Source organism: Sceloporus undulatus, chromosome 4 (genome assembly GCF_019175285.1).
Source record: "Sceloporus undulatus isolate JIND9_A2432 ecotype Alabama chromosome 4, SceUnd_v1.1, whole genome shotgun sequence".
NCBI classification, from domain to species: Eukaryota; Metazoa; Chordata; class Lepidosauria; order Squamata; family Phrynosomatidae; genus Sceloporus; species Sceloporus undulatus.
In genome coordinates this window covers 43,909,378-43,923,749 of record NC_056525.1, presented here as the reverse complement: position 1 = coordinate 43,923,749, position 14,372 = coordinate 43,909,378, and the positions used below count along the sequence as shown (strand labels likewise).

Sequence of the window (14,372 nt, the reverse complement as noted above, 5' to 3'; positions counted from 1 at the left end):
TTAAATAGTGGTTTGACTATTGCTTGTTTCAGTTCTGATGGAAATGTTCCCTCTTTAAGGAATGTGCTAATTATGAGATGTAACAAAGTTTTTATTACATCCCCCCCGAACAGTCAGCCACGATGGTGAAAGACCGAGAGAGCACGTCATCCTCTTTACCTTCCAAGAAGTTTGTCCAACTCAAAATAATCCAGTACAACCGAGTCTGCCAGTGACGAAAAGATTTTCGACCTCCTAAGTAAGATACAAAGATTTTATGAAACTGTCTTAGAAGCAGTGGTGTCAGTACGGGGTGTGGGAGGTGCAGACCGCACCAGGTAACACCCTAAGTGGGGTAACACCACTGCTCCCCAAAAGTGCTCAACAGAGGGAGAAAAGCTCTCCCACTCGCTGCTGGTTACTGCGAACAAGAAAAGTCTCTCTCTCTCTCTCTGACTGTTGAATCTTGATGGATGGCGTGAGGAGTCCATGGGATGAGGCTCAGGGGCGCAGAGAGACACCCTCCTCTCTCTGAGTCACCAGCAGCGAGTAGGAGAGCCTCTTTTCATCCTCCGAGCCTGTCTGGAAGGTAGGTGTGGTGTGTTTGTGTGTGTGTGAGAGAGAGAGACTTGGGGCAAAGAGATGCCACTCCTCCCCCAGTCAGAGAAGAGAGCAAGGAGGTCTCTCCTGTTAACCTGGCTGAAAGATAGGTGTATGTTATGGAGATCAGGGTTCGAATTCTGGCTTGGACAAGTAAACCCACTGGGTGACCTTGGGCAAGTCACACACCTCTCAGCCTCAGAGGACGAGAATGGTAAACCTCCTCTGAAGGCACTTGCCAGGTAAACACCATGATAGGTTTACAATAAGTTGGAAACAATTTGAGGCACACAACAAGAAATGATGTGGTATGTGAGGGTCAGTGAGGGGTGTGTGAGAGACACTATGAGTTACTGCACCAGGTGACACCAAGCCTCGTGATGCCATTGCTAGGAAGGAATAAGAACAGCATATAATGCATTTTTGTACAACCCATTTACAATTTTAAATGCATAAGACAGCTTGCTTTGATGCACCCAGAAAAAAGCATCCCTTAGTCTCCCTGATCTCCAGGGATGAGACATTAACACCAATACCATCCCAGTCTTCCCTGAAAGCCACAGGAAATTTACTACTACAATTATTCTGGCTGTGATTTGGGACAGTAAAGGAACAGCTGTGCAAACCTTGGTCAAATAATGAAGTGATGGAAAAATACTCTCAAATCAAATAAAAGACATTTATATTCTTTTCAGCAGATTTATTAGGATCAAACCCAGGTTTCTGGAGAACTATTCTCTCATTTTTCAAGGAAGGCATTACATGGTAAAGAAAACAAGAGGTTGTATCTCAGTTTACACTTATGACCATGACAAAGAGGGTTCTGTCTTTAAAAATGAATGATGTCCTAACTTTTATATAATGCATACAAAAATCATTTCTAAGTGATGGTAAATTTGATAAAGAAACTGGGGGCAAGGGGAACCATTTGGTCAAATTTTTAGTCTCACAGAGATCCTGAACCACTATTTTGAAGGGAAATGACCTGAGGAAAAACAATGGAAACGTTAATTCTGCAAAACTTCGAAAGACAAAAATGGTAGGCCGAAAAATGTTTTCTGGACACTCAAGGCCAAGCTAGACCTTGAAATTGAATATATATTGCAGTTTTTTAAAAAGTACAAAGTGCATCACTGATGGTGACAGGGAAAGAAATAGCTGATAATAACTAGGATCACTGCAATTTAATCTTCTCATCCTCTCTGAGAAAACGCTTCCTCTGAAGGTGCTATCGTTTTGGTAGAAATCCCCCACCAGCAAATACAAGCTTCAGAAAAGGGAGTCTCACAGAAGGGAAAGAAAGGATTATACTTCTCTCAACAAAGTATGATGTCATTAATTTCTTTTCCCTTAGGCAAATACTGTTTGCATTTTGTAAAACCTACACCTTACATGCATATAAATGCATTTCACCTATTATTTAGCTTTCAGGCCCTGCCTCAGATAAGGTCATTATCAAACAATTTTTATTTCTATGCTGCTAAAGCAAGGAGGAAAAATTGCCCCATACCAACTGTATCAATTTTAACCTTATCTTAAATGGGATGCCACAGGCCAACCTTTTAACAACCTCAGCCATTTTCAGATTTTGCATAGCCTGAAACTTACAATACCTGTACAGAAAGAGTTTTCAGGTTATGCTTGTGCTTTTCACAGAAGAATAAATCGTAACATATGAGAATCTGATTCCCTCACTAGACAAAAGGCAGCTTGCTTATCACTTTCGTAAACTATTTTGCTCTCAAAAGCCAAAGGTTCTCTTTGAGAACCAGCTTGCTGGGACTTGGATAATGTAATGGTGAGGGAGTCCTTAAAATAGCAGCATTTGATGACACATATAATACTAAAAATAGCAGGTTGTTCAGATTTACTCAGGTAGAAACAACTACAAAAGAGTGGAGTTTTAATCACTCTTTCATATAGTAACTACAGCATTTATTATCTTCTCCTTTTAAAGCCCTATAGCATATATCAAGTCCCACTTCCAGGAATTGTTCCACACAATCAGCAGCAAACATTTTCCATCTGGTTGATGAAGATTTCAGAGTCCTTCATCATTGTATGTTGGTAAAGCAGGCTTCACAATGCTTTGTGCATTTGATTCCACAAGGGGGCGCCATGTCACTTCACCAGACAGCAGGAGGTCTTCCCCAGGCATAGCATCCAGGTGCTGCACCTGACATTCACAAGAGAATAATACAAGTCACTGGCAGATCAACTACAATGATGATTCCCCTAACTGGAGGTCTCATTACTATGGAACCATGAAAGAAGCAGAATGAAGATTAGAGTGCTGGTGCTTACTTAGCATGAATACCCCCCTCTTGCAAGGAGAAGAGGACCAATCCACATAAAATGAGTTATACTTGCCATTGCCCAGAAAGAAGCAGGAATCACATGACCTGGAAGACCTTTTGCTTGAGACTTCTAGCCCCCAAAATTTCTTTTATATGGGCTGTCTGCATGACAAAAATGCTCACGTTCTCCCCAGCCTCCTGACAGACTGGATGTGGAACTAGTCCTGATCCCGGGGAAATGGGGTTTTGTGTGGGTCAAAATGGCCTGCTATTTGCGACGGAGTTTCCTAGACAAATCCACAGCAAATCCTAGCTGATTAGACAGCTCCTTACCTTACTTTGCCATTGCTGCTACTGAAAAGACCCCCGCTGCTGTGTCTGATGTGGAAACAGAGTGCCTGTCTGCATAGGTGCAGCCAGGTGCCCCATTTCCACATCAGACACAGTGGCAGGGTCTTTTCAGCAGCAGCAATGGGAGAGTAGTATAAGGAGTGTGTCCAGTACTTGGTCCGTGGCACTGGGATGGGTGGGCAAGTCACATGCTCTCAGCTACAGGGAAGGCAATGGCAAACCTCTGAACAAATTTTGCCAACAAAACCCCAGGTTGCCTTAGGATCACCATAAGTTGGAAACAACTTGAAAGCACACAACAACAACAACAACATAAAAATATATTTTTCATATTTACAAAATATAAAGCAGATTATGACTTTTACAGCTTAGAGAAACTGAGAAACGAAACAGGGAGAAAATACCAACAACCATAGAGAAGAAAAGTAACCCAGATATAAGCAAGTGACAACGAGAATGGCATCACTCAGATGGGGACTAGTACCCTTTCCATTGAAATTCTGTGATGCACATTTACTATCATAGCCATAGCTGGAAAAGCTGCAGACTAAAAACTAGTAAATAATGGCATTTCTTACTTTGTATCCTCTGCAGTGATCTTTAGACAGAAATCTGATAATCTTATTGGCTCCTAAGACACAGACAATTACTTCCTGATCAGACTAAGATAGCACGGTGTAGTGGTTTGTAGCATCACTTTTTGTAATTGTGCTAGTGTGATTCAAGCTACATAGTATCATTCATATGTTTTGTCAGATTGTTTTGTACTGCTACCAGATTTTATCACCGCTGATTTCACAGTTGTTTTCTCAGAGGTACTGAATTTCTGTAGGTTTTGGTATTTTATATTTTCTCTTTTTCCATCTTCAATTCTGCTGTCCCCAGAGACTGCCACCTCTATAATTCAAACATTCTTTTTCTCAACTATGGTTGACAAATCATATTTTAGCACAGATTACAATGTATCATTGCACACACTTTATTTTGGTGTTTGTTACAGTCTGTGCAATCGCATGGCACAAATTAATAAAGTGATCAACAGTTTCGTCCTTTTGTTTATGCAGACTACATTTACTAGCCTTAGTTATTTCTCCAGTATTTACCTTGATACCATTTATCTGAAATATCTGTTCTTGAGTTACAAATATATATAGTGCCAATCCTTTTTTTCAGTGTCCTGTTCTGTAACCATTTACAGATGCTCAATTTGTCCTCCTGTGTTTTTAATGTGGGACATATAGTGATTTATTTTGTCAAGCTTCAAGGTGATTTCTCATATTTTCAACTATATGCCTTTTGTTTCTTCAGTGTTCAATAAATTATCTCTATATACATCTATTAACAATTTACTTTGCTTTTTTGATGTATTTATTCAAGGATCTCTCCGCTACTTTAATAATTTGTTTTACTTGTAATAACCCTTGGCTACTAATATTGCATGGCAGATCTAGGTCCAAAACACACTGCAGAAATAATCCAGTTTGAGATCGATTTAACTACCCTAGCTCAAGGCTAGGGAATTCTGGGAACTGTACTTCTGTGAGACATTTGGCCTTCTTTGCCAAAGAGCTCTGGCACAATAAACTACAATTCCCAGGATCCCCTCGCACTGAACCAGCGCAGTTAAAGTAGTCTCAAACTGGATTATTTCTGAAGTGTGTTTTGGACCCTAGTCAATCAATATCACTTGAAGGATTTAAACCATGATTTGGTGGTTTTTTTAATCTGAGTTTTTCAGTCTAATGTATATAGTTCTGTTTAGAGTCCAATCAATAATTTTAGTGCTACACTCAATAACTGGTATGACCAAGGAGTTTATTGTGTTAAATATTTTTCTGCTGTTTAATTTTGATTATAAAACTTCTCCTGGTCAGGGAACCAAACCACTCACCTACTGGTACTTTTATACTGTGATGGGATTGCATGCTCTCATGAATCAATCATGAAATATGGTGCAAAAACAAAAGCAAAGAAAATATCTCACACCAGATCGGTCACCACCTGGTTCAACAAGGATGGTGTCAGATGTTGCAGCTCTTGGATATCAGATGGACTATAGGTCTCTATCTTTTACTAGAAAATCAGGGCTGGATATTATGAAGCTATTGGAAAACCAACCTCAGTGGAAGAAATGGACAGTAGCACAAAACAGATTAATAATGGAATGCTGTTATAAAGCAAATCCATCAGCTACACCTCCTCTGATAAAAAACAATATAGATCTAGCCCTCCTTTAGTCAATGCAAGAATTCAACAAAATTGTTCAACAAGAATGGTAACTCCTGCTTTGCTAGGTCATCTGTGTGCCCACAGAAAATGGGACCCATGCAATGATTAACAAGTATTTTCTGTTGGCACCAGCGAGTCAACAGGGAAGGACAGAGTCACTGTTCTCATGGGATTTGTAGAAACTAGAGTGTTTCCATATTGCAGAATGTAATTTCTTTCTTTCTTAGTTATTCTTAAACCCATAGCAAAGAAGGCTGTAATGATGCCTCTTTACAAATCTCCTGCCAAGGGATTTATGTGGGTGCTGTTCCCTAAATTCCCTTGAGTATACATGGAACAATCAAGTACATATTTGAGGATTTCTTTTGGAAAGACAGGTGAACCCTAATCTAATCTGAGGGTCAAATAAAATACCCAGTGATTTTCAAACAGTATTTTAAAGGCAATTGTTTATGGGAAAAATTTTTAGCTAGTGAAATGTTGAATATTTTAACAAATTGACAGGATGTTGTCATCCTGTAACTGAGAAGGTCCTATAATACCTCTCTTTAATTAGCTACATATGGGTCATAAGAAATTTTAAAAGAGCTAAGAAATTCCGTCCTCCTCTGATCCAGCAAACAGAAAATGAAGCTGTTTTCTATTGTTGCTACCCAAAACAAGTATTTGCTGAAGAAATAATATAAACAAACCTCCTCTCTCCCACTCTCTGTTATGTTATGCTGAAACAGACTAACACTGCTAACTCTTTGAAATTCTTCCAGTTATGATGATTTTAGAGAAAATGGTGGGAAAGTTACTCAGTCTGCAGGGAATTTTTTTTTGTTTCTTCTAAAAAGCTCATTGTTTTGCCTCTGAGGGAGGGCTATATAAAACTCTACAAGAAATTCTCTCTCCATAACAAACAGTTTACCAGGGACTTTGTTTTGTCATGTACTGTCAAGTCAGTTTCAATTTATGGCAACCCCAAGGAATGAGGAGGGCACAGTGGCAACCAGGTGAGATCCAACTTGGGTAGATTCTTTGCTGACCACTAGCTGAGATAACTGACTACACAGCCATGGTGACAATGCCTCCTCATGAGCAGGAGACACTATTCTTGCAGATCTTATTGTTCTGTGCTTTCAAAACATTTCTGACATATGTCAACCTTAAGGTGAACATGGGGTTTTCAAGATCTGTTCAGAGGTCTTTGCCTTCCTATGAGGCTCAGAGTGTGACTTGCCCAAGTTCAAACAGTGGGTTTTATGTAGCTCAACAGGGATTCAACCCCTGGTCTCCAGGGTCCTAGTTCAAACCACTAAACCACTCTGACTCTCCATAGTGTACCTTATACATCAAATCAAACTGTCTTCTAATTTGGAGGCCAAGGGAAAAAGAAAGAAAGAAAGAAAGAAAGAAAGAAAGAAAGAGTGTGATCTGCATGACCTGCAGTGAGCAAACAAAATTTGTAGCAGTCTTGCCTATAATTTAAGGTCTGACATTGTCTTCAGAGTGCTCTAGAGTCTAGAGCAAGAGGGGGTGACTGTGGCCCTCCAGATGTTTTTGGACTACAAGGCACCATTTGACTGCAACTCATAACTGGAATGCTACTCACTGTGATGGCTAGAATGGATGGAAGCTGCAAGCCAAAAAATATCTGGAGAGACACAGTTACCCACCCCAGTTCTAAATCCAACTGATAGTCCTTAAAAAGAGTACATCTATTCAGTGACTTGCTGAATGGTAAATCACTGAGTTAATTTCCATTTATTTAAACTGGGCCTAGCAATTAGATTTAGGCCCTGGCAAGACAAGGGCAAACTTCCTCTGAACAAATCTTGCCAAGAAAACTCCATGATAGATTCGCTTTGGGTCACAATAACAACTTCAAGGCACACAACAATAAAGAAGGATACAAATTTGTACATCTCTTTCTTTGACCATAACCAGTAAAAGACAATTTACTTGTGTGTGGCTTGCATTTGAAGATGCCTTTTGTGTGTATGCTTCTGCCTGTAAAAGGCAGCCTTGCTGAATTCTCCCAGTTTACCTGGAATAATGCTCAAATCTGTTAATCTATCCTTTGATCCTACCCAACATGTGTGAATCTCAGTTTATCACTGCCCATCTATGCAATCCTATGCATACCAATAAAGAAGTGAGGATGCATTGGATTATGGCCCAAGGAATTGTTTTTTCTGTATACCATCTATAAATGAGCTGGGTCACTGCAAGAGTTATGAAAGAACAATAATCTGAATTAAACTGGGTTTTTACACTTTAAAAAATCGCAAGCCCAGATAGTTTTGCTTTGCAGCATAAAAGAGGCCGCTTAGAATCTATATAAGTGGCCTAACTGTATGGGGTGGAGTGGGGGCAGAATCAAGGTGAAACTCAAGACTCAAGTTGGCCAAACCTTCTCAACTATCCATACAAGAATTTTACAATCTCTTATTCTGTTTGTCCCAGCATTTTTGTAGGCTGAATTTGCTCTCCTGTCTAAAATGCTTTTATTTAATGTTTTCTTTAGGACCAATGATGTGTGAAGCCAAAAAATATTAAGTACAGAACAGGTGAATCTCTTAACAGATGCAAAGTACAATCAATGTAAGAGGCAGAATAATAGGCCCATACTCCCCAGTTACATAGGGGGGGTTGAAATTTGGATACATTATTTCCAGCAAGAAGAAGTTGTTGCTGCTCTTATTTGCTTGCTTACAGTTTGGCAATGATAGCCACTTAAAAAAACCTGTCTGAGACAAGGATCCCCAACAGTGGCCATGAATAATAATGGTACCCTCTCTCAGGATTGTAGATGAAACCGGGAGATGATATAAATATTTCAATAAAGAGCCGTACTGAACAAACTGAAAAACAGCTGGTAAGGGATAAAGAGATATATTTTACTTTTCATAGGCGTGTTACAGACCGCCATAAGGGACGTCCTCAGGACGTCCTAGGTTTAAAAAGGGGCGTCACTTCTTGACGCCCCGAAGCCTAATACGTCCTGAGGACGTACAAGATGGCGGCGCCCCATCTACATGGGGGCTGCCATGATGGCATCACGAACACGCCGCCTCCAAACGAGGTGGCGTGGACGTGACACCGTCACGCCGCCAAGGGCGCTTAGTGCGCCCTTTTGTGAGCTCAGGAAGGAGCTCCGAAACAGAGCTTCTTCCTGGTCTTGCGTTGCTGGCGCAGCCTTTAGATGGCTGCGCCCAGCGACGCAGGGGAGAAAGGGGCCTTTTCCTCCTCCCCGCTGCCGCGGGGTGTCCTTGGGGCTTGAAGCCCCAAAGACACCCCTTTTCAGGCCTCGGGGAAGTGGCCTTTTGCCGCTTCCCCGCGGCCTGGAAAGTGGCGGATCGGGGCCTCAGCAGCAGCTGCTCTGGCTGCCGAGGCCCTGATCCAGCGGGGAAAGGCGCGGGTGCAGGCCGCTGCTTTTCAGTGGTCTGTAACGCGCCATACCTCCTCCAAAATGCTCAGGATGGAATATATGAGGATTTCTCCATTACTGTAGATTCTAACAGCAGTATGGCTTAAATCAGGATGAGAAAATGTGATGAATCAGAGGATAAAGGATATTAATAATAAGGGATTGGGGCAGAGAGGCCATCCTTATACAGCCCTATTTGGGAGGCTATTATTATTATTGGAAATATTTATGTACTTTCTGTCATTTTCAAAGAACACTGTAAAGAAGTCATTGTGACAAATATCACATAGTACAAAAACATAAGAGCAAAACCAAAAAGAGAAATTATTAAAACCAGCAAATGTCTGGGCAAATGAGTAATTTCAATGGGTGCTGAAATACCCTTGTCAAACTACAGGAGAAACCCAAAGTGAGTGCCTCAACAGCAAGTATATCAAACATTATCTGAAAAACAGAAAGAATGACCATGTTCCAAATAACTGCTCACCTGTTTACGCACATATTCTACCATTATTTCCAACTTCCTTGGATCATCACAATGTTTATTGAACAGATTTCTCCAGATGGCTGCTGCAAGGACATGATCGTCTGATAAAATCCCCTAAAATTAACAAGAAAAACAACAAGCTGGGAAAACGTAAGACCAAACAGGAAATGGTTTCAATCTTAACAAATTACTCTTTAGCTGTATATTAATATGCATATTAATATAGCCCAAACATACAGTAAGCTGTAACTTTCCAGACAGATATGTTCACTTCCAACCATCCTTCATTCATGGGAGAAAACAATGCAATACAAAGATTACTGATATTATTTGTAGGGAGCACAGTAAGCTTCAATCACCCATAGTTGAAAAGACTGGTTTGAAAATATGTATACGGCCAATCTGTAAAGACTCAGTGTACAGTCATCCCTCCATATTTGCGGCTTTGATATTTGCGGATTTGATTATTCACGGATTTCATTAATATGTTCTCTCTAGGACTGTCTAGGTCCTCCAGTGCAACTCTGTGGTCAACTTTAACTAAAGTTGCCCTGAAAGACCATTTGTAGCTACTCCAGTGCGATTCTATGGTCAGTGTATGTTGGACATTGACCACAGAGGTGTACTGGAGGACCTAGAGATTCCTAGAGATGTGTCCTCTCAGGTAGAAACAGTGTTTTTGTTATTTGCGGTTTTTCCATATTCGCGGGGGTCTTGTTCCCCTAACCCTAGCGAATATGGAGGGAAAACTGTATTCATAAATGATTTAGCATTAAGTTTACTATACCTAACAAACTGAGGGGAAAACCATACAAGGTACAAATATAACGTAAAGAATGAACAAAAAGTAACTAAAGAAAATACAAAGAGTAACTACTAATTATATAATGAAATAAAATTAAACAAACCAAAAATCATAAAGGAAGTATCTAACAATCATATAATCATATACAGAAAATAGCAATAGCAAGTACATTTCTATACCGCTTATCAGTATACTTAAGCACTCCCTAAGCGGTTTATAATGTGTAAGCTAATTGCCTCCAACAAGCTGGGTACTCATTTTAGCATCTGATGGAAGGATGCAAAGCTTGAAATCTCTGGGATCAAACTCACAACCTTGTGATTGTGAATAGCTGCATTACCAGCATTTAACCACTGCACCACCAGGGCTTCCACTGGCTTACAGATAACTTAATGCTAAATCATTTATGAAACAGTTTTTTTGTAAAACTGACTTTAGCTAGAGCCTAATACTCAAAAAGAATACAAACTATACATCTAGTATAGCTAATTTGGTTATGGTACAATTAGAGCATGCTATTATACTGAGTTATACCACCAACCTTTATAGATCTGACTTTCTATTTTATAAAAGATATATCAATGATACCTTCTTAATATACACTAATGCTAAAAATATTACAGTTATTTATTGGATCAATACCATAAACCTGACTATTAAATTTTCTGGTAATCATGATCCTTGCAGCATTGCATTTCCGGATGTCCTGGTTACAGCAGAGGGACAAAAACTTTTTGTGTCTAACTACCATAAATCCACAGATTGTAATTGTAGTTTATATTGACCATCACACTAGTAACACGATTACAGAGTAGCATTATATATAGCTTGCTACATGATTGTGAGTCTCAGACTATCATTATACCAAGCTCCCCACCTTTATCCCCATCCTTATTTTTAGGCAAGCAGATCTAAGCAGGTTAACTTCATTGGCATAATCTAGTTTGCAAAAGCCAGTGTAATCAGCACAGAAGTCAGGCCAAATCTGTTTCGTGCATAGTAGACCCCACCACTTGTCTATCTTCTCCACACATGCAGTACTAAACCTATGTTAGTATTACCTCGTCATATCCAAAAATAGCTGCATAGAAATTCTCTGTCATGTTTCTCATGCTTTCTTTCAGGGAAACAGAATCAATCTGAAAAATAAAGCAACAGTATGAACTCTGAGTCAGTGAGGAAGTTAGAGGTGAAAACAGCACCAGAAACCTGAAGTCGCTTGCCAATGTCAGCCACTTCTAGATGGAGCTGAACTTGTTGGCTGAGACTTGAGAGCAACAATATTTTTGAATGAAGAATAACACAAAATGAGATCCTTTGGATATACAGAAAGAGAAAGGATGGTTGCTGAAACACTCTGCATACATTAGCAATGTATGGACAGCACACCATACTTTTAAACACTGAAGGAATGTGGAAAGTGTTCTTGCAGGCTATGACACCTACTGCACAGTGGTAGTAGGTACATACTGAATATAGGATACTTGACATCAGAAATTCCATACCGAATGGCTCTCTGAGGGAAAAATATAGGAGTACACACTGTGAAATTACATGTAAAAGAGATGGGGAACAGGACTCTAAGATAGAGAAACCCACAGCAGAATTGAGGACTTGGCCTCCAGAGACCATGCTAGACTACCAGTTGCAAAATTTCATACTCAAAGGAAAGCCATGAATAACGCCATACACAAACCTGAGCACTTTGATAAAAACAGACCAATACTGCTTCATCAATGATGTCATCAAAGCCCTATTAATATGCATATAGCCTTCTGGTTACTGCCTCATAATAATTTTCCCCTCAAACAGCTAATTAGTTCATGTCATACTATCAAACCTATGGCTTATATATAGTCTTCTATTAAATTGCTGTCCTTCATAACTTTATTTTTATAATACATGCACACAGTGGAACCACAAGGAAAAAATCCTTTTATGTCAGTTACTCATATTTTTCCATTTATATAAAGTATTAAAATTCATGCATTTATTTTATAGGCTATCAAGATTTGGTCACTGGACTATTACTGAATGTTTAATGAAAAAGTGCTAAACAGAAGAAATCACAGGGTTAAATGATGACTGCAACCTCTGTAATGACTTAATTAAATTTTTATTGAGTACATAAACTATGATGTCACTTTTAGCCAACCAGTCTTGTTCTTTCTAGGCATGTCAGAGACCATGGCTTTTCTCAACAGAACATACTCCTAAATAAGCAGCATTTCTATACTCTAATAAGGGGAGCAGCTCTCATGTAACACACTCAATAAATTATCCTTCCATTTTTAAAACAAACAAATTCCATGAGTTATAATATATTTGCCATGCACTTTTTATGACATAATAAAAATGTTACCTTAAGGATTACTTAACACATACTACAAATGTTACAGCAGGCAATTGCAAGGGGGCAAAGAAAATAAACAGTGCCATTACAGGGACAAGTCCTGGACTTTGCATCCCTAGGGGAGCAGCTCACTATATAAAAGCAAAAAGCAGCAGCTTTAAGAAAGAGATTAATAAGGAGATAACAAAGCTAAACAAACATGGCAATAAATAAAAATATGACTCTTGCATTGGAAAGGGGGGTAGTATCCTGGATAACATCACATTTTAAAGAGGGCTCTCACAGTACATGGAGGAAACTGGTTAGTTAATACTAAAGCAACACCATCTCATTAAAATAAGTAAATAAACTTAAAGAAGGGCTCTTTAGAAACATTTGTTTCTCAATCCTGTCTTCCCAGCACTGGCAAATCTCAACATCTGGCTTTCAATAGTAATAATTTCACTGACTACAAGCCTGTCTCAAGTGTCCAGAGTACTAGAGAACTTTTATTTGCTACTCAATGCTAATGCTACTAACAGCCACTGGATTTCCCTGGCAAACAGCTCCTTTATGCCTTGAACAAGAAAAAACCCTGGAACATCAATACTGTAGTCCCTACCCTTGATTCAAAGTACTGTAGTTTAGGAAACTTTGGGCTCATACAGACAGGCTAAAATAAAGCTGCTTCGGGTCACTTTGGAGGTAGGCTGTTTAAATGACACACACATCTTAAGAGGTCAGAAGCTGTGCCAAAGCTGCACTCCAGTTCTTAGGACTGGAGCATGGCCTTGGCACGGCTTCTGGCCTCTTAAATGCATCATTTAAACAGCATACTTTCAAAATGACCCGAAGCAGCTTTATTTTAGCCTGTCTGTATAGGCTCTTTGATGAAGCAAGTAACAAAACTGGGGTTCTAGGATCCTAGAAGTTAACCAAAATGCAATGGTTAACAATACATCCAAATATCCCAAAGCAATGGTAACGCCTATGTGTATTTAAGCAGAGGCTAGATGGCCATCTGTCAGGGATGCTTTGATTTGGATTTCCTGCATGGCAAGGGGTTGGACTGGATGGCCCATACGGTCTCTTCCAACACTATGATTCTATGATTCTATATATATGTGGCTACTGAAACTTACTTCTGTTACCTCTGAAGACAATGCAATTCAAGACATGTCCACACAGAAGTAAGTTCCAGTACGTTTTGCAGAACTTTCTCCTAGGTAAATATGCATCAAATTGGAACCTAAGTAGTGTTCTCAGTCTCTTAGAATAAAGGATCAATGGCACTATTTAAAAATGTGTGTATGTGTATGTGCCTTCAAATTGCTTGTTGACCTGTGTGAGTCCCATTAATTTTATAGGGGTTTCTTACACAAGGAATATTCAGAGCTGGTTTTGCTAGTTCCTTCTTCTGAAATATATCCTACAGCATCAAGTACCAACCACAACTGACACTCCTTAGCTTCCAAGATTGATGGGATCTGATGCCTTTAGGATATTTCGGTTCTTAGCTGTATGTTATCCAATTAGAAATAAGGTTTTTGCAAATAATATTTTGGTTGCATTGCAATGTAACTATGGCACATCATTATAGAGATAAGTCACAGCAAACCTTGGGCTCTTCTGTCCTCTGCTGCAGCCGCAAAAAGGTTAGAAGTTTTCGCTTGCTTGCTCTTAAGTCTCAACTGGACAAACTGTGTAGTGTATTGGTTTACTTACACCTTCCTCTTCTGCAAAGCTAGGACTGAAAGAAACTTGCAAAACAATAAGAAATGTAGTTAATCTTAACAATGACTTACTGAAGCAAGTCAGGTTACGTTATTGATGCTAGCTTGTTTCGAACAACTCAAAGGTGTGTTTAGGCACCACTT

General features: G+C 39.5%; 1 protein-coding gene across 1 annotated transcript in view; it reads right to left on the bottom strand.

Annotated features, from left to right (window-relative positions):
• Window positions 1-1,369: 1,369 nt before the first annotated feature.
• The window catches only part of LOC121929755 (ubiquinol-cytochrome-c reductase complex assembly factor 1), a 69,739-nt gene continuing 56,736 nt past the window's right edge, over window positions 1,370-14,372 (bottom strand). Inside the window, exons 8-10 of the mRNA XM_042465640.1 lie at window positions 11,225-11,302; window positions 9,359-9,472; window positions 1,370-2,755 (exon numbers count right to left, since the gene is read on the bottom strand). Coding sequence (XP_042321574.1) covers window positions 2,621-2,755; window positions 9,359-9,472; window positions 11,225-11,302 — 327 coding nt within the window. The 3' untranslated portion in view covers window positions 1,370-2,620. The remainder of the gene's footprint in view (window positions 2,756-9,358; window positions 9,473-11,224; window positions 11,303-14,372) is intronic.